General features: G+C 38.6%; 1 protein-coding gene across 1 annotated transcript in view; it reads right to left on the bottom strand.

Moving 5' to 3' along the window:
* Positions 1-26374, bottom strand: part of LOC122058316 (ABC transporter B family member 25, mitochondrial-like) — a 54647-nt gene that overhangs the window by 765 nt on the left and 27508 nt on the right. The window contains exons 12-18 of the mRNA XM_042620941.1: positions 19943-20028; positions 5250-5338; positions 3931-3986; positions 2823-2903; positions 2588-2653; positions 2406-2498; positions 1281-1345 (exon numbers count right to left, since the gene is read on the bottom strand). Of these exons, the coding sequence (XP_042476875.1) occupies positions 1281-1345; positions 2406-2498; positions 2588-2653; positions 2823-2903; positions 3931-3986; positions 5250-5338; positions 19943-20028 (536 nt within the window). The remainder of the gene's footprint in view (positions 1-1280; positions 1346-2405; positions 2499-2587; positions 2654-2822; positions 2904-3930; positions 3987-5249; positions 5339-19942; positions 20029-26374) is intronic.

The following is a 26374-nucleotide window of genomic DNA, read 5'->3' as shown; positions in this document are numbered from 1 at the left end:
GGACAATCTATGCACGCATCCTTATAATTTCATATTTTCCCTCTCCAATGGAAAGATCTTACTGAAAAGGTGGTTATACAAGCAAACTGATTTCATTAAGTGATATAACATGGGAAGACACAGAAAGATCCCGTTATCCAGGAGGTAAATGTTCGTCATGCCATGAAACCTCTATTGTTTATAGAGATGCTTTGACAATGGGGAAGGGTGGCTTACTTCCTAAGAAGTGACCCACGAGACAATTGTTCCATCTGGAGATTTCTGAGTCCAGGAGACCCGCCGAACAGTGGCCAACCTTCTTACAACCGAATAGGGAGGGGGGGGGCAGTGGAGGGGAGTCCCTCTCTAGGGGAAAGGAGCAGGGTGAAAAGGAGTTCCAGTTTTTTTTTTTTTTGGGGGGGGGGGGTGGTGTGGGGTTGGATGGGTGAATCGGTGATCCTAATTTTTCCCTTTTAATTCCACACGTGTTGACATGGCAATCCCGTAGGCACTGTATGCAGTCACATACATGCTGACTAAGCAATCTCTGTCGACAATTTACTGGCAGACATACACGTTCTTGTAACACCCAACCTCTTGTGATAGGCAATTCCAGGTGTGCACAACCATCCTGCGGCCCACAAGCACTCCAAGAGCAATACTGTAATACACAGAAGCCATACCCACAACACAAATATATTTACAAGGTTCGGCAAGAAGTCTATGTCCCTAGAGTAGTGCCTGTAAAGGCTTCATATCTACTCAATACACTACTTAAACTGCTTTACAGTTGGGAGCACCCACATCCAGATTACCCCAGCATAGACCTGAGCGAGCACTTTGTGCCAATACAAGGGACAGCATTAGCCATCGAGTTTACCCAACATAGGACTGAGAGGCTGTACTCACAGCAAGTTTTAGGCATGAAAAGCACCAAGGAACCCTGGTCCCTGTGTTAAGATACAACTGAACACCCAATACATAATCAAATGGACTCATGTTTAATCATATGGCAGACAGTCCAGCAATTCTGCAGGTTGTCAATCATTGCACTCGTTATGTAATGAGAACAGGGGTGGGGAAAAGATATACACGGAAGGCAGTCTAGATACTAAACAGATTCTTGTGAAGTTTCCTATATTGTAACCCTAGAGAGTTTACAAGACGAACCATCAAAATATGTCCTGCATCTGAACTTGCAGCATAATCTTATTCATTTAGTGAACATTTACCAAGCAAAAATCATACCGCTTAAGAACATAGTACAAAGAGCAAGGAAATGACAATCAAAGAAGACTTACAGAATAGCAGGTGCTTTCAAAAATGCACGAGCAAGTGCCACACGTTGCTTTTCACCCCCACTTAACTGTAAGGAAAGCATATTATTTTTATCAGTGCAAGCTCAAAAGCAGAGTAAGCTTCTGAAAAGTGCTCTAGCAAATAAATTTTTCTTCATTTCCTAAAATCTCTACATCTTCCCTCATTGAAAATTGGCAGCAAGCCAGCAACGCTCTCTAAGAGCATAACTTTGTCCTCTGCATGTATTATAGTAAATGGATATACACCAAGAGTATGTTACTCAAAAACTGCAGATATCAACGTATAGCATTGGCCAAGATACCAAGATACTGACAGTACAAAGATTATGAGAGAATTTTATTAAAATTTCAGTAAACATACACGTACAAAAGCACGAATGAATGCAAGTAAGCTTAAAGTATCGGTGTCGAGTATCGTATTGAAGGTGATTTTCAGAGACATCATATCACAATTTTGAAGCATAAAACACCTTATTATGCAATATGAAATATAGTTCAGTTTGATGCAAGGAATTGCGTCATTTTTTACCTAATCTAGTGATGCATTACCAAAAAAAAAAAAGGTGCAACTTTACCTTTTTTTTCCCAAATCTGATTCAATCCATGATTTGAGCATTGTAAATTCCCAAAACTATTTGAAATAGTGAACATTAGGGTCATTTTTATGCTAGATTTCTCCCAACTCATATAGAAGAAAAAAAAACAAGTTTCCAAGGCCTTCGGCCACTCTTGGTTTCGTATTTCACTCACGGTTCCTGTTTCGCAAGTTTGAAGGAGGTGTATCTTACCAATATCAATCCATATTGGTCCTATATAAACTGTAATGATCGATACAAATCGTTTTTTGAAAAATAATTATCATATCAGTATGTATAGTATCTATACCCACCGATAGTGAAATATATCAGCTGATACGGTACACTATGTACTGCACTTACAACCCCTGAACGCAAGTGTCCTTTAGGCTCAAGGAAATAGATAGATAAAATGAGCTCTTTGCAACTCGCTTCATCATAGGGTGGGTTCAGCTTATACATACATTCCACATCATCCTACCTTGACACACCCATACGCACCCCATTTATTCACAAGATAACAACATCTAACCTTGAGTCCTCTTTCCCCAACCACAGTAGAATATTTTTCTGGGAAGTTCATGATTGTGTCATGGATAGCAGCACGGCGAGCAGCATCATACACCTGAATTTTCACATAAAAGATAAAAAATGTTTTTAGGCTATAGCTATGGAAGTACGATGATTAAATCAATAGAAGAACCCATCATTAACCTCCTCTTTTGTTGCTGAGAGGCGACCATGATGGATGTTGTGGAATATTGTATCATTGAAAAGTACCTGAAAATGAATAATCGAATTAGAGCACTTATCCATAAAAGAAAAAAGATCGAACTAATCAAATAAGTTACAAATATGAAAATTATAAATTGAGAAGGCTCTAAATTGTAATGAACAAGTTCATTTACAAAAGTGAAGAGACATCATGTTATTGCGTCCATAAACTTACAGTATCCTGAGGTACAACACCAATAGACTTCCGAAGACTTTCCAGTGTTACATCCCTTATATCTTGGCCATCTATTTTGATCTGTCCAATAGTCCATTATAAATGGTTACTTGGGGAATAAATAATGACAGTTCATCCAGCTCAACCTTCAGGAATATATCAAATAATTGTTATAAATTGAGCTTTTACAAACCAAATTTGCTAGGAGAAGGAAAATTATTTACACACAAGATTCATAACCTTAAGAATGAACATTTGTTAGAACAAACTTGTCTCAATCTCCATAATACTTACGTTTGAAAGAAGAAGGAAACAAGAAAAGTCACTTATATGCTTCAGGAGCAGAGTGTAAAACAGAAACGTTTCATACAATTGGATGGCAAGACCGAACAAGAATTGAACAATCATTACATTAATATGAAACAAGCTAATAGCATTTCAGGAAGCTTTCAGAGAAAAACAATACATATTGAATGGGTGAAAAGGGAATTCGCCAACAAGAGCTGCAAAATGAAGACTAAGAAATAAAAAAGGTAAAAATATAAAAATAAAAATAAAAAATAAAAACAATTAAAACTGGAATTTCTAGATGATGCACAATAATTTATGCATTTTATCTCCCTCTTGTGTCAGCTCAATAAATTACAAGGTTGGAATTAGAGAAACTGAACACCACTACAAGAATTGAACCACAGCTCCAAGATATACTATATACTTCTGAGTTTTGTCTCTCTACTCACAAATACATTCTATAGATGCTGCAAATTGGAGTGATACATCAACATTCAAGACATGGTTCTCATTACATAAGCATTCAAGACTTGGTTCTCGTTACATACATACATACATGTACTAAATTACTCTATATATTCAATTCGAAAAGGGAAAAAAAATGTATTATTCAGACTAGTGAAAAAATTATGTAATATAGCTTTTTATGTGTTTTATATACATTAGCATTTGTAATGCACGCTATCTATATGGTTTTCTAGAGTCTGGATATAAACTGTTTAACAAAATAAAACATAGAAAGATGCAGTTGTGTTGGTAGCATGTTTTATACCAGTATGAGACAACAGTAAAGGGAAACAGAAGTATTGATTCTTACACTTCCGGCATGGACATCAAAAAATCTGAAGAGCAATCTAAGTATAGTTGACTTACCTGCACATACAAGTTAATATGAATACAAATGGTGGGGGAAAGAAATTAAGAACAGTAACACAAACATAATTCTTACAGTAACCAAAAGTTTCATTTATTTCAGCATGGGCAGAATGTCCATGCTTACTAGAAGTCAAGAAGTGAAACTGTTACATAACTAAAAGAGAGGAAAATGTAAAACACAATAGGGTAGTTACTTCCAATATGGGATTTTAAAGTAATAAACAAGGAGGGATATTGGAAATGATGTCCTCCAAAGAATTAGAATGGGTTGGATGTACTGGAAAGGTACTTCAGTCTGATTGGTACACATTGAAATGGAAGGGGAAACTTTAAAAGACAGCGGCAAGACCTGCTATGCTTTTCCCCAAAATAGATAATACGTCTAGCTGAGAGATGGATAGTGAGATGGCTAAATGGCAAGAGCGAAGACTTTGAGGGACAGAAGGGCTTAATGGCAAGAGAATGTTAGAAGGGCAGAAGCACTATTTTGCATTTTAGACTCTCCCCTTGAATCCAGGAATGGGATTCTTCTTCTTCATCCTCTTCAACTGTCCCCACCTTCTTTTGAAAATTTTCTCACTTTGTACATTAAAGTATGTATATAGGATTTATTTTAATCTTATCATACCTTATCTATCTATCTATATATGTATGTATATATATATAGATATATTTTTTAATCTTATCATACCTTATCCATATATATATATATATATATATATTTGTTGACGTTTACTAAAATCTTCTACTGAATAATTAAATTGGAATCACCGAGTTATTGAAAAATTCCATTTGAGGAGCACAGCACCAGAAGAAAATTTACAACTTAAGTGCAGAATTGCCAGTGCACAGAAGCCATCAAGAATATCAAGTTATCAACAAAATTGTTAAAAAAGAGGGTATTTAGGCATCTAATATGGGGGGCTATTGGTCTGAATTCTGAAATTTGTCACCTAAGAAAAGGTTAATGTAGACATTCAGCCGATTTAAGGCCTTAAGCCACCATCCATCTATGGTGTGTTAGAAATTAGGGTTGTAAAATTTTTCATGTGATTGGAAATCCTATCCTGAAGTTTTCCCAATTTTCTATGCTACCAAGTTTTCAGCATTTGCGATACAACCTTGCTGTACTGCAAATTGCTTACCAGAAAAACCCTAGATAGATGTGGGACCATAGCACAATAGGACTAAGAAATTCCTCTTAGAGATAATGTTGCAATGCCTTGAAACCAAAGAATTGTAACAATTTCATGACCTTACCACTACCACTTGTTCCAACAATAGCCACACTTTTTCCTGCTGGTACATCGAAAGAAACCCCATCAAGAATACTCCGCTCAGTCAAGTATCTGAAAATTTAGAACAAAGAAAACGTTAAAAAATAAGAAGATTTGACAAAGTCAATGAGATATCAGAAAACAAAAATGGAAGAATGAAAAGGCCCAATACAATTTGAAAAAGAAAAAAAGATACATCTGACATATGAAGAATCAAATTGTTGAGACTAACCATGAGAATCAAATTCTTGTTAAGAAATCCAAGGTTAGAAGTGCTAAATGTCTTAGTAAGAGGTATTAATTGACATTAGAGATCACATCAATTTCTATACAACAACAACAACAAACTCAGCCTCATCCCAACTTAATGGGGTTGGCTATAAAGATCCGTGCAAAGAAAGTAAGGAAAACTGAGGTCCAAACAGAATAGGAGAAATGAAGAAAAGAAGGTAATAAGAAATGAAAGAGAGATGAAAGTAAGAGGCAAGAGCCACAGCCAAGCAAGTCAACAGAAACCCAACTAAATGTGGTCAGCTATATGGATCATTGTCCTCCAATAGGTTCTATCCGAGGTCATACTTGGGACAAAACCTAGACTATGCATGTCATTCCTCACGACTTCTCCTATGGTCATTTTAGGCCTGCCCCTAGATCTTTTAGCTTCTTCAATCGTAATCAGATCACTCCTCTTTATTGGGACATCCCCAGGCCACTGTTAAACATGGCCATACCAATATACCACCTCAAACAGCTTTCTCAAAGCTTGTCATTTGTTTGTCTAAAGTCATACTTGAGACAAGACCTAGACTATGCACGTCATTCCTCACAAATTCTCCTATGGTCATTTTAGTCCTGCCCCTAGATCTTTTAGCTCCTTCAAATGTAATCAGAACACTCCTCTTTATTGGGGCATCCCCAGGCCTCCGTTGAACATGGTCATACCACCTCAAATGACTTTCTCAAAGCTTCTCATTAATCAAGGCAAACAAATAAGGGCCTAAAGTCAATCCCTAACCTCCCACAAATCTCACACTAGTTACCACACCCTCAAACATATCTTTAATTACATCCACATATTTACTTGACACCCTTTTTTTCACAAGAACATGTTGGATTAAATCTCTAGGGACTCTGTTGTAGGTTTTTTCCAAGTCAATAAAGACCATATAGATATCCATCTTGCTAGCTCTATATATTTCCATGAGCCTTCTTAATAGGTAAATAGCTTCTGTCGTGGATCTACATGGCATAAAGCCAAATTCGTTCTCCGAAATATGAGTTTTTCTTCTCAGACGGGCTTTAATAGCCTTCTCCCATAGAATAATAGTATGACTCATTAGTTTTATGCTTCTATAGTTATTGCAGCTTTGAATATCACCTTTATTTTTGTATATCAGAACAACACTTCTCCATTCATTTGGCGTTTTCATTGTGTTCATAATCTTGTTAAACAGATTGGTTAACCAGTATACCCACATACATCTTCCACGCTTATATTGGAATCTCATATGGGCCTGGTGCCTCGCCTACTTTCATCTTTCTTAATTCTTCTTTAACTTCTGCCACACCAACCTTTTGTAAATATCTATGACGTTCAGTGTCTTGATGAATAATGCAACCTTCTGAGTCATTCCTACTCGAACTATCTTGTTTTAGTAGGCCACAAATATACTCATCCCATATCTTCACAATGTCCTCATCCCTAGCCAACACTCTTCCATCATCACTTTTGATCCATCTCACATGGTCGAAATCTCTACTCTTCTTTTCTCTCATTTTAGCTATCTTATAGTTAGGTTTTCCCCCTTATTTTGTGTTTAGGTTAGTGTAGAGGTCCTTATATTTCTTCACCCTACTTTCCCCACAATCTTCTTAACTTCATTTTTGGCATCATTATACCTCTTTTTATCTTCTGTCTCTTTAGATCACATCAATTTCTATGTATGGTTTTAATACTCTGAATGAGATATCTTGGATATTTGGGCAAAGCTATTTATGCAAGTCATTTATTTACTAAGGCTGCGATTGGTAGTCATCCAGAAAAGCGTTTCTGACGTTTTTTTGTGCTATGGGAACAAAAAAACGGAATAAAGCGTTTGGTGTCAAACTTGGTGCTTTTCGGTTTTTATAGAACAAAAAAGGAAAAAAATTCTAGAAACGCAAAATGATGGAACAACGAAACCTTGTTCTGTCATTTCGGTTTTTGGTGTTCCATCATTTTGCGTTTCGTTCCAAATACAAAAAACAGGTTCACCAAACATCATTTTTTTTTTGTTTTAAAACGAGCATTTTGACCCAGAAACTGAAAATTCTGTTTTTGACATGAAACGTCGTTTCTGGAACTGAATGACTACCAAACACGGCCTAAGTGTGTGTTCTGCTTTTAGATTATTCAAAATGTCCTTTGAATATGGCATCCTTTGGCAGTGATACAATCCATTGATGCCGCATCATATTAATTAAATAGGTTTACAGAGACCTACAAGCAAAGCATTAATATAAGAAAATGTACATTCCATTATATTTTGTTAGATGCCTTGTCAATTATGTATATTTTCAATATTTCAATTTTTTCAAATTGGGTTATAAAGGATTCTTCCTTTCACACATGGAGAGTTTCCTATTTTTCTTATTTCTATGAACTTATGAATAAAGAGGAGGGTATCATACAACGCAATGATTTGAGAAACAATTTAGCCTTGAGCTTGTTTGAATTCTGTGAGACACCGAGCATGGTTTTGTGGGATTCAGAACTACTCTACCTTGGGATGCAGTAGGAAAACCTTGGCAGGATGCCAAGGCTGTAGTTGGTGGGATTCCTTGTCCACGATTAGGTGAGAGGCATAACATGTCCTTTCTTCTTCTTCTTCTTCTTCTTCTTCTTCTTCCTCTTCTTCCACTAATTAGTCAGATTTCTCCAATATCTACCATGCGCATAGCAACTTTGGTCTGAGATTCAGATCTCATTTTAGTGCGAAAACCACCACAAAAAAATCCATCAAATCCTAGGTAATGGTAGCACTATGTTTCGTATTGTGGTGTCCTGTGGCAGCAATTTTCATGGCTTAGTTGCTATGTTCTTCTAGTTTCTATTCTTAAACTCCTCATCTTACTCTGTTCCTTAGTTGCTAATTTCATTCCCCTATTTTCTATTTTTTTTACACTGGCTATTTCTTCACTCTAGTTGCTGTTTTCTACTGTTTCTAACCTTAAGTGTCAAAAAATTTCATTATTCCCTGATTTCTTCCAATCTAACCATCTGATTCACTTCTATTTTTCAGCAGCCCATTCCATAGATCTAAAAGGCCTTGTGACCAAAGTTGCAACCAGATTTGATCACCCTTGACCAGGTTCCTGATATTACTCTATTTAAGGGTCATTGATTGCCCTGTTATTCTAGATCACTGCTGGTTATTCTAATCCTAGCCTTTGGTTAACTAGATAGCCATTAAAAGGTGAAAAAGACTTCCCTTATAAATCCATTCGGATGGTGAACTACAAATATATCATTCTTTTCATGGATTGCACATTCAAATTGAATTCAAACTGCAAACAATCTTCAAAGAAGAGGTTTTGTTTTAGCAAGCAGATTTGTATTGAGGCAAAGGTTGCTAATGAACCATCTGTGATTTTAATGGCGTATTTGTTTTGGTGATTACATTCTATTTATGTGTGTGAAAAAAGCCTTTTTCTCTTCCAAGTGCTTCAATGAATAACAAGTTCCAAGGATTGAGAAGCGTGACCTTGAGCCTATGCATCAAATTGGAGATATCAAGCTTCTCTAGAGACTTTTTCATGGAATGGTGGAGCATTAATTGGAAGATCAAGTCAAGCCATCCATGAGGATTCAAGCAACTAGGGTTTAAACTCGAATATTTGTTGTTTGCTTGAATGTGTTCCTCGGAAATGTGTTTCATCTTGTGATTATCTAGATGATCCTAGGATGTAATGATCCCTGATGTTCAATGCTCAGATAATCACCTAAATATATAAAATGGAAATACCTAAGAGAGGAGGTTAATGAGTAGATTGAATAAGTCAACTAAACCTAATGGTGGACATTCATATTGAACCTTGACATAACCCTCTGGTAACCTTTATGGACCTTATTTTGGTTCATTTGGAATGGTGTATGCATTAACTGGAGAATTTGTCCAAGCAACTTGAGCTTAACTTGGCTACAACGCCATAAGTTGTTGTAACGGTTAATGGGACCGGCTGATTGGTTGATGGACTAATGGTCCATCAGTGGAGCAAATAACAGCCAATCGATATAGGAACCACTGCTTACCAAGTGCACCTATATGCAGAAAAATGATGCCAAAGGCTGACCCATGACCAGTACCATCGATTGCTAAAATCCAAAAGGTGTTCAAACTCAATCAACACATTAGCGGCCGACCAACATAGACAGACTGGTGTTTGAAATCATAAGTCATAACTGTTAGTTTTTTTATTATTGGAACTTTCGACATAAATAAAGAAATTTGTGCAATCAAATAAGAGACTTGGGCATATTGAGGTAAACCCTTGCTGGTTTGAAAGGTGAAGTTCCAGAGTCCAAAAGTGAGCTTCAACTTGCTAATCGTATGAGAGTTTGATTACAGATTTTGAGCTTCAAAGGAAAACTCATATGAGCATTTGAGCAAAGAAGATCAGATCTATTGAGCTTCAACTTGCATATCTACCTGAGAAAGAGGCATTTCTATTGACTTTTGAGCCATTGTGAATCACCTTTTAGTGATTGTGTTGGTGACGGGTATTGAGACCCTGAACCTTGTGTGATGGGTCATTAAGTGATCACTGTGAAGGTGGATAGTGCCTGAAAAACTATTATTGTGAAGGTTGATAGAGCCTGGAAAACTATCATTGTGTTGACTTTGGGGAGATCATCATGTGAGGATGTTTCTCCTACCATGATAAGGAGATTGTATCGGTGGATTCTTAGTCGGGGACTTGAAGAATGGACATTGAATAGTACTGAGGCTGTGCTAAACCACCGTAATGTTGGTGTGTGCACTCTCTTTTCTCTATCTCCTTCATTTTCTTTAATCGTGTTTTTGTTTAACTAAAGATTTTTTGGAGATTTGAGACGAACAAAAAGAAATCCATATTTGGGCCCAAATTCGACAAAACCCAATTCACCCTGTTTTTGGGTTGCTTAATGTTCCGACAATGTGCTTCCTGCTTCAAGCATACTGAGAACCCAAGATATTTAATATCAAATCTGGTGTAATTTTTATTAAAAAAAAAAAAAAAAATCAGAAAATGCATCCTGGTCCAGGCAACTTCACAGGACTTTTATCAGGATGTAAATCTGTTGGTCTACATAAGAAAGGCCTATTCATTTTTCATTTGATCTCACATATTATAATTTTGGACCCTAAAGGTAGAAAGTAATACAAGAAATAAGGCAAGTTCAGACAGCAATAAAATGTTGAAGAACACATGGGACCTGATAGACTTTTGGAGACAGATTAATTCAGAATTTGATGGGATTTCTACAAACATGATTAGGACATAACTAATCATATTCAGTAGACTTTTTCCCTCTATTCTCACAGTACTTTCTTTTCTTAATAAAAAAAAAAGGGCCCAGTTTTATGCATGGCCATGTACATACACGGTCGTTCATTTCAACCATTGGATGGGGGTTGGGGGCAGAAGTGTAATAACACATCCCCCATCCAATGGTTGAAGACACGACCATGTATGTAAATGACCATGCATAAAACCTTTTGCCATAAATAAAGAGAACATGTTTAAGTTTTGGATTTAATCAACAACACTTAGGAAAGAATGTGTCATTGAATAGGTGAATTATTATTCTCACAAAGGTTTTTCATTTTTCTAAATGTCACAGAGCATTTATTCAGCCATGTGGACAGATGATATTCAATTCTGACCATTGGATAGAGAGGATATGGTCTAGATTAGCCACTTCTCAAATTTCGGAGTCTAATTCAATCAAATCCCTCTTTTATATTGGTAAACATCCAGTGTATGCCCATGCATGTGTACCACTGCTATAGACATTACTCTACACTCCCAACTCTAAGAGGGAACAGACAATTTCGATAAAAAAAAAAAATGGATGGTTCAGATTTGTCTTGTGATTTTTGGAAACATCACCTTTCTTTGTTAGATGGATAACTACCCCCATTGAATAACATTATATGGGAAAGAAGCATGTCATTATATAACATAATATGGGGAATTTCTAATTCTATATTTGGATACTTGGAATATGCCATGATTGAATCTTTAAACATTCTCCATATATTCCTCCATGGAGTAAGAGTTACATTTAATTCGAAGTATGACCAATAATTGTGCAATTGCGTTTATTCCACAATTGGGCAAGAGATTATTTAATCCGAATAGCTGCTCCCAAGTAGAGTATTATCTTGTGAAGAGTTTCCTTCTTCATAGATATAATTAGCTTTGCATGAGATTTTAATTTGCTCTCCCTTACTAGTATTTTATTTCTGATTTAGTTCTAAGCATGGTTCGAAATCTCGCCGAAATTTTGGTGATATTTTTTTTGACTGAAACGAAACTAGCTACGAATTAAGGATTGTACAACATTATTTCAACCGAAATTTCGATACCGTTTTGGTATCTCGCTGAAATGGTACAATCCATGGGTTATCAAGGTTCGAGATCTCATTTCGTTTCGGTATTTCGGTGGTCATAAACCCGCCAAAATACCAAAATTTTAGCAAGATTTCGATCGAAATTGTGTTTTTTTTTTTTCGATTGGCTGTTTCAGTGGTATTTTGACTTGAAACTTGGGGGATAGCCTATTTTGAGGTGAATAAATATGTTAAGAACATAAAAATGCAAAAATATTAGAACATGATATTGTTTTAGAGTTGTATCTTTGTTTGGCAGCAACCATCGAACTATTCTGAAAATTGTACCTACTTCATTGCTAGAACAAGATATAATATGATAGTAAAACAAATAAATAATGCATTTAAGCCATGATCAAACATACATCAACATTAATTAACTAATATTTAGAGTGTTAGAGTAATATACTATGCGACTCCCTAACCCACAAGTCCCAACTAAAGTCAAACATTGAGCATGTAACTTATACAACAATACAACAGTAATCATAATGACTATGTAGTATCTACTATCTATTGGAAAGAACTATGACGGCCTGGCTGGATTCCACGCTCAGTACGACGGAATAGTCGTGCATTTTCCTCTGACTACGCCACAAATGCATGCCATGTCATAGTCTGAGAGAAGAATCGAACGTAGTCCTCCACAACTGCCAAAAAGACTGAGTCATCTACATACTGAAGGTAACCTATCTGAGGGTACGTATCACCACCATAGTATGAAGAAGAAGAACCCACCATTGAGTTACTGTCAACTGATGGTTCCGGCAACGTGTACGGATTGGCTGGGTATGAAAATAAACTGTCAACAAAGCCACTACCATGTGACTGGGTCTGGAAGCCATAGTCAGTACTACTATTAGGAATGGATGGACCAGATGTATGCCCCATCCCAGTGAATTGACCATAAGGTCCATGATACTGCGACCAGGTGCTCCCTCCAGTAAATGATGGGGCATGCCATTGCCCACTCCCTCTATTCTCACTATCCGATGACTATCCCCTCCACTCAAACTCATTCCGCCAATAGAAGTAAAACTATCAATGTCCATACAATCTCGTTGCCCTTCATCGAACCGGTGACGAGGCCCTCTACTGTAACCTGAACTCCTCGCTCCACCTGATGGACATGCACCATGATTAGAATCTTGTGTGGCACACTCAAACTGATTCTCCCCAGTGAATAACACCGGCTCTGGCTGTGGAGTCCTATTTATACTGCTCTCGAAATCCTTCAAATACCACCTCCCCCATCACCATCATCATCGTCATCACCATCACCATTGCCACCATCATCACACTCTTCATCACCTCCTCCATCTCCATCACCATCACCATCGCCATTACCATCACCATCACCATCGCCATTACCATCACCATCATCATCGTCATCACCATCACCGTTGCCACCATCATCACACTCTTCATCACCTCCTCCATCTCCATCACCATCACCATCACCATCATCATCACCATCGCCATTACCATCACCATCATCACCATCACCATGTGTCTGTGTATGCGGTTGTGTCTGAGTCTGGATGTGGGCACGACCACCCGATGAAATGGACCAATCATCTTCGTCATCGTCATCATCCCTACCAGGTGCAAGCTCGAATGGTCAAGGGGTCTGTGAATGTATCCTTCCATCTATAGCCATACAATCATCAACATTAACCGCCTTCTCTCATACTAGATATGGGTCCGGCCTACCTGCCGGCGGATCCCTCAACGGATCACATCTATCCCTCACCCAATCCATTAGGGAATCCTCATCATCTGAGTCGATCCAGAAAATATCAGCTAGCTCAATCTGGCCCCTATCATTATTCTGACCCATGCGTATGTGCTGCATCCTTAGTCTCATATTATAATGCACATACACCAAGTCATTCAGACGTTGTGAACCTAATCGGTTCCACCTCTTCGAATGGATGAGTGAAAATGTGCTCAAATTTCTCTCACAACTAGATGCAGAACATGTCTGGGAGAGAACTTTGATGGCAATCTTCCTTAATTCCGGAGATGAACCCCCATACAACACCCACTATTCAACTGCATTATAAGTTACAACAAGTGTAAAAGATTATTTATGTTCCAAAACACTTAACATTTGTGTAAGTAACATATTAAAATTTGGATTTCATACTAGGATCAATATTCGTACGACCCACATATGCGGCAGGAGCCCTGATGCTACCTAATGCATCCCTGAATTCTTTCGTTTATAACAAATTTACAAATAGGACCCTAGTTAACTACCATTGTATTGGAATTTAGATTCTTATAGTATAATAGTAATAGTAGTACAAAACTAACCTCAATATTGGCTTTGGCTTATAGATCGGGGTTTGATTATAACTTGGCAACCACCTGCTTCACTGCTTCTAGAAGATCCGGATCCAATGCAAGTCTCTTGCTATACTAATACCTAGGGTTTAAATAGTATGCTGAAATGTGACAAAACATATTATTGTCAATGTGAACATTTTTATATCACATAAAAGAATGTCTTTAGCTTTGCTTACCAGCCTTACGCAATGGATGCGAAAGCTGGCGCTCCCAACGGTCTTCTATTATTTCCACAAATTTCCTACTTCCACGTGGGTTAGCAGCATAGACATTTTCCTTCATCATTGCAATAGCATCCCACAAGCTTGGCAAGGTGGGTTTGAAAGCAGAATCCACCATCTTCAACACACCAACAATTGGTGCCAAGATTTTAACCACTTTACCCAATTGTGTTCAAAACTTCTCTGATGAAATGGTTGCCTGTGCCTCCCTATCACCATCTGATCCTGCAACCCTCCAACCAAACCACTCCTTAGATGCGAACATGGATCGAAAACCAACTTTTTTGGATTCAAAACTCTAGAGTGCAATATAGTTAATAGCAAATCTTGTGAGACCGGGCCAGACCAAGTCACCACCCGCACTTCTCCTTCAATAGGTTTAATGAAAACCCATGATTATAGACAAATGTGCTCACTTGCCTAGCCCTTTCAACCACAATCTGGACAATTTTAAGTTTCCCCATGTCCTTCAACATTAGGTCAATGCAGTGTTATGCACAAAAAGTCCAAAAGAGTTGGAATCTAGGGTTATTCATCATTTTAATTCTAGCCTTCTTATAGTTACTTCCATTGTCAGTCACACTCTGAACAACATTTTGTATCCCAACTTCTTCCACAACATCCTTCAAAAGCTTGTAAATATATTTTGCATCATTTATTTCCTTAGATGCATCAATAGACTTCAAGAAAATGGTTCAACCATCACAATAAACCATAAAATTGATGGACCTTCTCGTGGGCCTTGTCCAACCATCACACATTATGGTTACCCCATAGCTCTTCCACATAACTTTTAACTCATCAATATATGCTTTCAACTTAGCCTTCTCCTTAGGCAAATATACATTCACCACCTCATATGTAGTCGGTCCCTTTATCCCTGGACCAGCCTCAGCCACAGCATCAAGCATCGACTGGTAATAGGGACCTATGGTGGCGTTTGCTGGGATGCTATGAAATAACATTCACTTAGACACAACCTCCCTAACATAAGCCTTCATGTCTCCCCACATCCCCTTTATCTTACGCTGCTTACTGCCCTTTTTCCTATACACACAGGGATCCTGTTATAGCACGAGGTTCATACGAGGTGAAACCACTGGAGGTGAAGGTGGAGGTGGGGCTGCCCTTGTACTCTGTGATCTCCTAAAGGGCAAACGGATCTATGAAGATCCACTACCTCCTCCTCTAGATGGACCAGCCCCTCTATGTCTAAGCCTTTCCGTCTCCTCATGAAGACTCTATCGGCTCAATGCTTGCACATGCCGCCAATCTCTAACCTCTTGCTCAGTTTCTATGTCATCTGGCACATACACCGGGTCATCGCTGTCATCATCACTATCATCATTATATCGATGCACGGGAGCATGTAGTGCCTCCTCAAACTCTATCCTCGTCTTCTCCTTTACCGCTTTTCTCTTATTCCCCCGTTCATGTCTTCAGCTATGGCCTTGGCAATATGATTAGGCACTTCTCTACATCTAGACACATCTGAGGAATTTCTAACCAGATGTTGCTTAAGTCTTGTAGCCCCACCACCCATAAATCTCTTATAACAGTAGTTGTATTTTGTATGCCTCTTATTGCCATCAATCAGCTCTCCGTGTTTCCATGCAATCTCTCCACTATCACGACTACTATCATGTCTCCCACATCCTCTCCCTCTTCTCCTGCCTTCCTCATCGCCTCCTCTAGCCCTTTCCCCATCATTATTAACTTACAAATATATGGTAGCTGCTTATATTTTATTATCACATCAAATTATTTTTTAATCAATTTTAGAAAATATTTTAATGACATAATACAACAAAATCAAAGATGTTATAACATAACAAGCATATAGTACGCTCCAAAACACTTTAATATTAATCTCCTATTTTTCTTTTATTTTTAAAATCAAAACAGAAAATTTTTCCTATTTTTAAAATTATTTTTCAATTATTAATCTATTTTTCATATTTTTTGAAAATTAAAATAAATAATTTACCAACTGGAAAAAATTTTCACTCCAATGGAGTAGTAGAACAGCCATTGATGACTAACATATATATAGTTGACAACCATCAAAGCAATATTTAGCATAAAAAGTAACAATTTATGTTAATGGAAAATGAATTTTTAAACCACGAAAATAAAACATATATACATATATATATATATATATATTTATGTACCAAAAAAACATTTCGACACCATAAGGTCATAGATCGGCCTCTAATATCTGACATATAAAAAATCTAAAACCATCCAACAAGTATTTATGTATTATTTAAAAAAAAAAATTGGTTTTAGAGAAAGAACTTTACCTTTCTTAAGCTTTGAATGTATAGATCTTCTTGTAGGAGTCCAATGAAAGTCAAAGAGTGTAATGATGTGGCTAATTGGAGGATGGAAGGAGTGTTTTCCCTTCAAAATAAGCTCCTTAAACCGAAACCACCGAGACTCAGACCCACACCCAGACTCAGACACAACCACATACACAGACACATAGTGATGGTGATGATGGCGATGGTGATGGAGATGGTGATGGTGATGGAGATGGAGGTGATGAAGAGGGTGATGATGGTGGCGACGGTGATGGTGATGACGACGATGATGGTGATGATGGTGATGGGGGAGGTGGTGGTGATAGATTTGAAGGAGTTCAAGAGCAGTATGAGTAGGACGATCCATAGCCGGAGCCGGTGCGATTCACTGGGGAGAGTCAGTTTGAGTATGCCACACAAGATTCTAATCATGGTGCACGTCCATCAGGTGGAGGGAGGAGTTCAGGTTACAGTTGAGGGCCTCGTCACCAATTCGGTGAAGTGCAATGAGATTGTATGGACATTGATAGTCTATTTACTTCTATTGGCGGAATGAGTTTGAGTGGAGGGGATAGTCATCTGGACAGTGAGAGTAGAGGGAGTGGGCAATGGCATGCCCCATCATCTACTAGAGGGAGCACCTGGTCGCAGTATCATGGACCTTATGGTCAATTCACTGGGATGGGGCATATATATGGTTCATCTATTCCTAGTAGTAGTACTGACTATGGCTCCTAGACCCAGTCACATGGTAGTGGCTTTGTGGACAGTTTATTCTCATACCCAGCCAACCCGTACACGTTGCCGGAACCATCAGTTGACAGTAACTCAATGGTGGGTTCTTCTTCTTCATACTATAGTAGTGATACGTACCCTCGGATAGGTTACCTTCAGTATGTAGATGACTCAGTCTTTTTGGCAGCTATGGAGGACTACGTTCGATTCTTCTCTCAGACTATGATGTGGCATGCATTTGTGGCGTAGTCAGAGGAAAATGCACGTCGACTCCATCGTACTGAGCGTGGAATCCAGCCAGGCCGTCATAGTTCTTTCCAGTAGATAGTAGATATTACATAGTTATTATGATTACTGTTGTACTGTTATGTAAGTTACATGCTCAGTGTTTGACTTTAGTTGGGACTTGTGGGTTAGGGAGTCACATAGTATACTACTCTATTTCTCTAAATATTAGCTAATTAATGTTGATGTATGTTTGATCATGGCTTAAATGCATTATTTATTTGTTTTACTATCATATTACATCTTGTTCTAGCAATGAAGTAGAAACAATTTTCAGAATAGTTCGACGATTGCTGCCAAACAAAGGTACAACTCTAAAAGAATATCATGTTCTAATATTTTTGCATTTATATGTTCTTAGCATGTTTATTAACCTTAAAATAGGCTATCCCCCAAGTTTCTGGTCAAAATACCACCGTTTGACAACCGGAAAAAAAATTAAATTACACAATTTCGGCCGAAATCTCGCCGAAATTTCAGTATTTCGGTGGGTTCAAAACGAAACGAGATCTCGAACCTTGGTTCTAAGCCAAAGAATTTCAGCCTAAGTTGTCCATATAGAAAAACAAATCATCAAAAAATCCAGAATCGTGAAGTGAGTGCATGCAACCATGGAATGGGTTCATGGAAAACACATGGGAGGGTAAACAAATTTGAAATTTGATCTATAGCAAATCTAGACCATTCCCTAGTTACCCAACGATCAGAATTGCCAAATCAGTCTTCCATTTCGCATAAAGGCACAACTAGATACGTTAACTGATACATTCCATATGAGTGTGGCGGCATAGTTGTCAAGGCGTCGCCTAGGCGACCACTAGGCGTCGCCTAGGCGACCACTAGGCGTCCAGACGGTTTTCCTGGGGCCTAGGCGACAGCTGCCTTGTTGCATTGCATGTCGCCTTGTGTTTCGGCACTTATTTATGCCAAATATCATTCAAGTAAATGTTTCATTTACTTAAGATCTTATTCATCAATAAGCAAATACCCCCTATTTGAATCTAATAAAAATGGTTTAAAAATCAAATTCCAAAAGGATAAAAAGTCAACCCCCCAGTCCAAGAACAAAAACTGGATTTTGGTTATAGGGATGATTTTCAACTTTTAAATGCTGGGGTTTTTCTCAATTATGAAAATCTTATAAATTCTATCATGTTAAAACATTGCTAAAAATCAAAAGTCCGGTAAATTAATATTTTGTTTTGATATTCATAAAATTATTTTCATTCAGTCGATTTTAACAGTATTCGCGAACTTAAAAATAAGTTTGACTGAAGCATAACTTTGTCATTGCAACTCAGATTTAAGCAATCTTAGACTTGTTAGAAAGTTGGTTTTATGTTATAACTAATACAAAAAGTCTCATATAAAAATAAAATAATTTGACCAGTCAAACTTATTATAGAATAAGAGCATTTCTCTAAATGTTGATTTTTTACAACTTAATATGGCTTAATGTTAATTTTTTATGATTTGATGCGGCTAAATATTGATTTTTAATGACTTGATGTGGCTTAATCTTGATTTTTTATGATATAAGGTATATATAACTTACTAAATAATGTTAAAAAATAGGAAAAATAAAAAATAACACTTGTTCGCCTTAAGGCGGGCACCTTCTCGCCTAAGCGCTTAGACAACCCTCCACCGCCTTGGTTCACCTTGGCGCCTTGACAACTATGGTGTGGCCAGTGGCCACACATAAAACCTTTAGCCAAGAGATCTCTTTAGACTTTTGCTGGGGATGGCCCAAAAGCAAAAGATATGAACTCCATACACAATTTACTATGTTAGAGAAGTTGGGAACATAGCTTTCAAGGTGCTAAGTGAGGCCAAGGTACCCAAGGCAAGAGCTATATATCAGTTATATTTCTATATTCCAGATACTTTTCCATCTTCTAGGCCCGATGCCTTGATAAATGAGGCAACAGGGATCACAGAACACCCTGACACCAAGGTAGCACCATGACAACCATGGTACGCAAGGAGCCTTAAGTAGTAAGAGTTCAAAATAAAGAAACATAACTCACACACACACACACACACATGTGAACAGAAATGCATACACACGCACGTACAGTCATACACACACATGTACATATGACTGATAAATCAGCTATAAAGAAAAAGGCCAGTATTTACCCAAATTGCACATTCTCAAATTGGATGTTCCCTCCACTTAACTTCAAAGGCTCTGCATCAGACTTATCTCTAATTTCAGGCCACTCCTACAGAAATAGCCATAAAAGGTCGTATGCCCAATCAACAAACAAATTCAAACAGAAAATCTGAACCATTGGAACATGATCCAGGTAGTTCGCACAGAAAAGTCAAGATATTGAAAGAAAAAAAAAAAAGCATAATAAAATTCCTCAATGACAATAAAAGGGTGCAGGAATAATGATTATAAACAGTTTCTATGTGACTTCTAACATCATGCTTCTGCACAGATTCCAAAGACTATCTAGAAGAATATATGTTCGAAAGGAAGAAGCAAACGGCTACTTCACCCCATAGAAATAGATGGCTAGCTATTTCTAAATATCCGAGACACACAAAACATAAGGATCATGCTTGAAGCTATCACCTGTGCAAAGCCTCTGGTTCTCGAGGATGTGCGGCATCCCATATGTAGTCCTTTCCACCCTTATAGCAGAAACTCATGATAATATTTGCCTGTAAAGAGCCCTTCTAAACCATCTTTCTAAACCTACAAGTACCTGCATGGTGTTGTGTTTTGCTCCATCTATAACTCGCAAAGAACTGTAAGCATGCTTCTAGCACCTGTAGATAGAATTTGATTAAACCCTACATAATCCAAACAAATCTTTCTGTGGAGCAACTGGTTCTAAGCAGAGCATCCTCTTCTCAGAATTCCATTTCAATGCCAATGGTGAAGTTGATTAAGTAATTCACTTAGCAAAGAATAAAACTAATGCTCAATCAAAGCTAGTAATGTTGGTCAGAAAGATCGACAGCAACGCATTAGGATGTTGTTAGGGACCCCCACGGATTTTCCTCCCTAAAATTGGGTAGGGGAGGACTGAGGTATGTGATCGAAAATTTTTCAAGGATGGAAACAGATGTGAATAAAAGTAGAGTGGAAATTAACGAAGTCAAAGAGGAATTACAGTGCCACTGTTTTGGGCTTGAGAAGAAAGTCGGCCTTTCTACCATCTATTGAATTCTAGAATTAGGAAATAACGAGGACAACACAACTTATAGAAGTCTTATGCCAACTACTAGTCAGCTACATGAATCCTGACCCACCACTTCACTCTACCTAGGAACATGGTTCGAAATCTAGGCAAATTTTGGAATTTCGGTTTTTTTTTTTTTTTTGGCCGAAACGAATAAGGCCCGGAATGACATTTGTACAAAATTTCGATCAAAATTTCGGTATTTCGGACTAAAATTCGGTATCGTTTCGGTATCTCGCCTGTCTCAGTACATTCCATGTGTCATAAATACCATATCTCGGTCAAAATTTTGGTATTTCGGTCGAAATTTCGACTCTTGTCTTGCCTATCTCGGTCGTTTCGGTTCCATTTGCATATTTTGAAGGAAAAACACTCTAAGTCTCTAACAAGCCTCTAATTAGCCACATCATCACACATTTTGACTTCCATTGGACTCCTACAAGATCTACACATTCAAAGCTTAAGAAAGGTAAAGTTCTTTCTCCAAAACCAGGTAAAATTTTCAGAACAGTTGCCAAACAAATGTGCAACTCTAAAACAATGTCATGTCCTAATATTTTTGCAATTTTATGTTCTAAGCATGTTTATTAACCTTAAAATAAGTTACCCACCAAATTTCAGGTCAAAATACGGTCATTTGACCACTGAAACAGTCAACCGAAACAAACAAAAAAATACATTTCGGCCGAAATTTCGCCGAAACGAAATGAAACTTCAGTTTCTAAACCCACCGAAACACCGAAATGAAACGAGATTTCGAACCTTGCCTAGGAATGTATCTTCTAGAAAACTAAATGCCCATGACTTCTCTGAGTTCCCTCATGACATTTTACCTTCATGATGGACACACCCGGATCTTTCAATTCATCTTCCAACACAACATTCACTCACTAGAGTGTCTACAGAATGTTGCAAGCAGCAACCCAGATTGGGTCAAATGCTTTTCAATCCAAATTCTACCATGACAACATTTCCCAAAGAAATATTTAATGTTTTAACTAAGATGTGCAATCTGATCTCAAATTCTCTAGACCATAAAAAGCATAAGGCTTTCAACAAAATCAAAAAGTTATTGGTTGGGTAACATAAGTGTTTGGCCTTTGGTCCGATAGGTTTTCTTTGTAATAGGTCAATTTAATGGACCTAAAATATCTAAACGACGTGGGTAATGCCACCTAGGGCTCCAGGTTCCACCACCTTTATTAGGTCGATATGGACCCATTGTAAGTATAAAAACACGAATAAATGATGCAGTGGAAATTTCACATTTTTCAGAATAGTTTAGGACCCTTTGGGTAAGAAAACAGAATCAGGACTAAAAATATAGCTGGGAAATTACGTTTTGACTTGGGCGAGTCATCTTTTTATTTTTATTTTTTTGGGTTCAGAGGGCGAGTCATCTGAGTCGAGTAAAAAATTGATAAACCTGGTCAAGAGTCATGTAGACTCGCCAGGCATTAACAACCAGACTTGGGCAGCCAAGTCAGGTAAGTTTTTAACCCCTCCCTCTCTTTCATTGTTTCTTTTCCGGCAAAGCTCATTTACAGGTTCCAGCAACAATCAAATCTTGTCTCTCTCACTCTACCAACCTCCTTCTCGTCTCTCTCTCTCTCTCTCTCTCTCTCTCTCTCTATCTATCTATCTATCTATCTATCTACCAACCTCCTTCCCACGTCTCTACCTCAAGTGGCTGGAAGCTCTCAACACCCAGGTAACTCCTCTCTCCCTCCCCCTCAATTTTTGCAAAGAAGCAATCTCTAATTTCTGGTCTTGGAGATGGGCAGCCAATGGTTCAATTTTGGGTGTAACTTTCTCAAGCATCACACGTGATTTCTCAGTTTAAGACAACGATTCTTGCCTCTAGTGGCAAATCCACTATAAAATCAAACCACTTAAAAGAACCTAATCAAGTCCTCAACAATAATTAAACATTTGATTCCTAAAATTTCCTAGAAATAAGAGCATCACCGCATGACTCAACCTTCACCTGCATCACTGAATCAAGGGCACTTGATTTGATCTCTCACTCACAGTATCTCTTTCTCTCTGTCTCTCTACACCATGTTTTGCCAAGCCATGAAGTAAACAGGGGAGGTGAGCCCAAAATCGAGTTGCTGATGTTGATTACTCCCCATCTCTCCTTATCAACATGTAGTCGTTTCTCAACGTCCACATGAACCCATGGCGGCAGTGTGGCCCAACACTGTGGCTATGGTCAGCCTCCGAAGACAGATCAGGTCGAGGACGAGAGGTTGGAAGAGATCAACAATGTGTTGACGAAGAAGGTGTTGGAGAAGAGGAAGACAAGAGCCACTTCCATGGCGGAAAGAGCAGCAGTGGATGCTTCAAAAGCAGAAAAGGCAACCGTACCACAAAGAAAATCTGAGAGATTGGCTAAAGAAGCCCCCAGAAGAAAAGCCACCGCTGCAAAGAGTTTTGAGCCAACGAAGGACAATCGACTGAAAGGAGGGGGAAAAGAAAAGATGCAGATGTGCAAACACCCGCCAAGAGGAAAGCAGAAAAGAGGCAGATTATGCATTCAAGTAATTTGCAGCATAAGGAGTATATGAAGCCGTAGAGAGATACACATGGGTGGCCTGATCTTGACCGTTCATAAAAAAGGTAGCCTGTTTGCGATAAACAGAGTACCAATGGTATCAAACGTGGAAACGGAAACCAATCAAATTCTGAGCTTCTGAAAAAAAATATGATGCGACTCACCTTGACCGAGTCAACAGGTTTTAAAGAAAGCAAGTTGAGTGAAAAAAATCTGGTTTTCCAACTATCACTAAATAGGAAATAATTTTTTAAAGGAATTTTCTGGAATTTCAGACAGGAATGGGATGACATCAAATCCAAAGAGAAAAGGGGAAATTGGGCTTCATTTCTATCAAAATCAACATGAACAAGCTTATGATCGGATCGAATGGGACTTTATTCGCAGCGCTCTCAGATCGAATGGGACTTTATTCGTAGTGCTCTCACTAGCTATGGGTTCCATTCAACTTGGATCAACCGTATCATGTTTTGTGTCACAACCTCTCAGCTGGCTATTATTCTTAATGGTTCTCCTCTAAACTTCTTTCAGCCATCTCGAGGTCTCCGTCAAGCCGATCCCCTTTCCTCCTACCTTTTCGTCCTGTGTGCTGAACTTCTTTCATCTCATCTTCATATTGCCCAGCAGCAAGGCAGGATCCGGGGAATCAAGGTTGCTAGGGGAGGAGAGTCCATCTCTCACCTTGCATTCGCAGATGATCCTATTTTATTCGGGGAAGCAACATCTCGAGAACTCCATGGATTTACTTCTGTTTTGGATGACTACTACAACAAATCCGGTCAACTCATTAATTTCATGAAAACAAGAGCACGGTCTAGATCTAAGGTCGATGCCTGCACTAAATGATTGTTTACGGACAGATTGCAGATTGTTCCTTCGGCACAAATAGATAGGTACCTTGGTCTTCCTTTTGTTGGAGGCAAACTCTCCAGGTTCTATTGTGAATCTCTTCTCGAACGAGCCAATCAGAAGCTTAGGACATGGAAATCAAAGTTTCCATCCTATGCAAGGAAGCACACAGTCATCCAATCAGTCCTATCTGCCCTCCCCATGCATTATATGCCCCGTTTTAGCCTTCCTTCTTCCATCTTAAAATACCTTGATGATGCCGGGGGTAAATTCTTTTGGTCAAACGAGGAGGCCAAACATCATCCTACCATTAGTTGGAAATCTATTTGCCAACTGAAGTCCAATGGTGGTCTCAATTTAAAACAATCCAAACCGATGAATCAAGCCCTACTTGCAAAAAAGGGATGGTCTCTTTCTCACTCCTCATGCAACCTACTGGGGTGTCCATCTCTCACCTTGCATACGCAGATGATCTTATTTTATTCGGGGAAGCAACATCTCGAGAACTCCACGGATTCACTTCTGTTTTGGATGACTACTGCAACAAATCCGGTCAACTCATTAATTTCACGAAAACAAGAGCACGGTATAACCTTAAGGTCGATGCCCGCACTAAACGATTGTTTACGAACAGATTGCAGATTGTTCCTTTGGCACAAATAGATAGGTACCTTGGTCTTCCTTTTGTTGGAGGCAAACTCTCCAGGTTCGATTGTGAATCTCTTCTCAAACGAGCCAATCAGAAGCTTAGGACATGGAAATCAAAGTTTCTATCCTATGCAAGGGAGCACACAGTCATCCAATCAGTCCTATCTGCCCTCCCCATGCATTATATGTCCCGTTTTAGCCTTCCTTCTTCCATCTTAAAATACCTTGATGATGCCGGGGGTTAATTCTTTTGGTCAAACGAGGAGGCCAAACATCATCCTACCATTAGTTGGAAATCTATTTGCCAACCGAAGTCCAGTGGTGGTCTCAATTTAAAACTATCCAAACCGATGAATCAAGCCCTACTTGCAAAAAAGGGACGGTCTCTTTCTCACTCCTCATGCAACCTACTGGGGGAGGTATCATGAAAGCCAGGTATTTTCCCAATGGAATTTTCCTTTTGTCCTCCTGTCCTGCCCTTCCAATGCTTCGTGGGGTTGGAAATCCATCATTGGAGCTCCGGACCTCTTGTGTAAAGGCTTATTCTGTCAAGTTGGGGATGGGCGATTGATTAACCCATGGAAGGATCACTGGATCCCTGGAGTCGCTCCACTCTCAACACCTTACCCACTTCCTCATGATGCCCCACGTTTAGTTTCGGACCTCATCCTTCATCATAATGCCTCGTGGGATTTTCAAAAAGTTTTCCATTGGTGGCCTCCTGATATTGCTATTAAAATTCTGTCCATCCCTATCCCTTTTTCTGAATCGCAGGATAGATATATCTGGCTGGGCACCTCAACTGGTACTTTCTCGGTCTTTTCCGCGTATCGGTTGGCTCTCGACTCACCCACACACTCCATTAATCCAGTTTGGCAGAAACTTTGGCATGTTCCCATTTTGCCAAAGATTCAATTCTTCATATGGAAATATTACATGAAAGAATCCCGACTCCGAATCTTTTGAGTGCGTGGGGATTTAATCTCCCGAACTCTTGTCCTTGGTGCTCAATGGCTGATCCCAATTCCTCACACATCTTCATTCACTGTCCCTACGCAGCTTCTGTTTGGTCTCTAGCAGGGATCTCTCTTCACTTACACTAGCTGTCCTTGAGAATGATCTATCCAATCTTTTATGCGTTTGCACTCTTACTTCTGGCCGATCCTCTGGCGTCGCATTGGTTTGCAACATTCTGTGGAGCTTATAGCTTACTTATACAGCAAAGGTTTTCACCAATATTGGCAGGTCACAATATTATATTGTTAAAAATGCTATAGATTTACCATTTGCTACAACTGAGGATTCTCCACATAATCAAAG

This window comes from Macadamia integrifolia, chromosome 12 (assembly GCF_013358625.1).
Source record: "Macadamia integrifolia cultivar HAES 741 chromosome 12, SCU_Mint_v3, whole genome shotgun sequence".
Lineage (NCBI taxonomy): Eukaryota > Viridiplantae > Streptophyta > Magnoliopsida > Proteales > Proteaceae > Macadamia > Macadamia integrifolia.
Note: the sequence above shows the minus strand (reverse complement) of the source record. Positions and strands in the feature narration are given on the sequence as shown.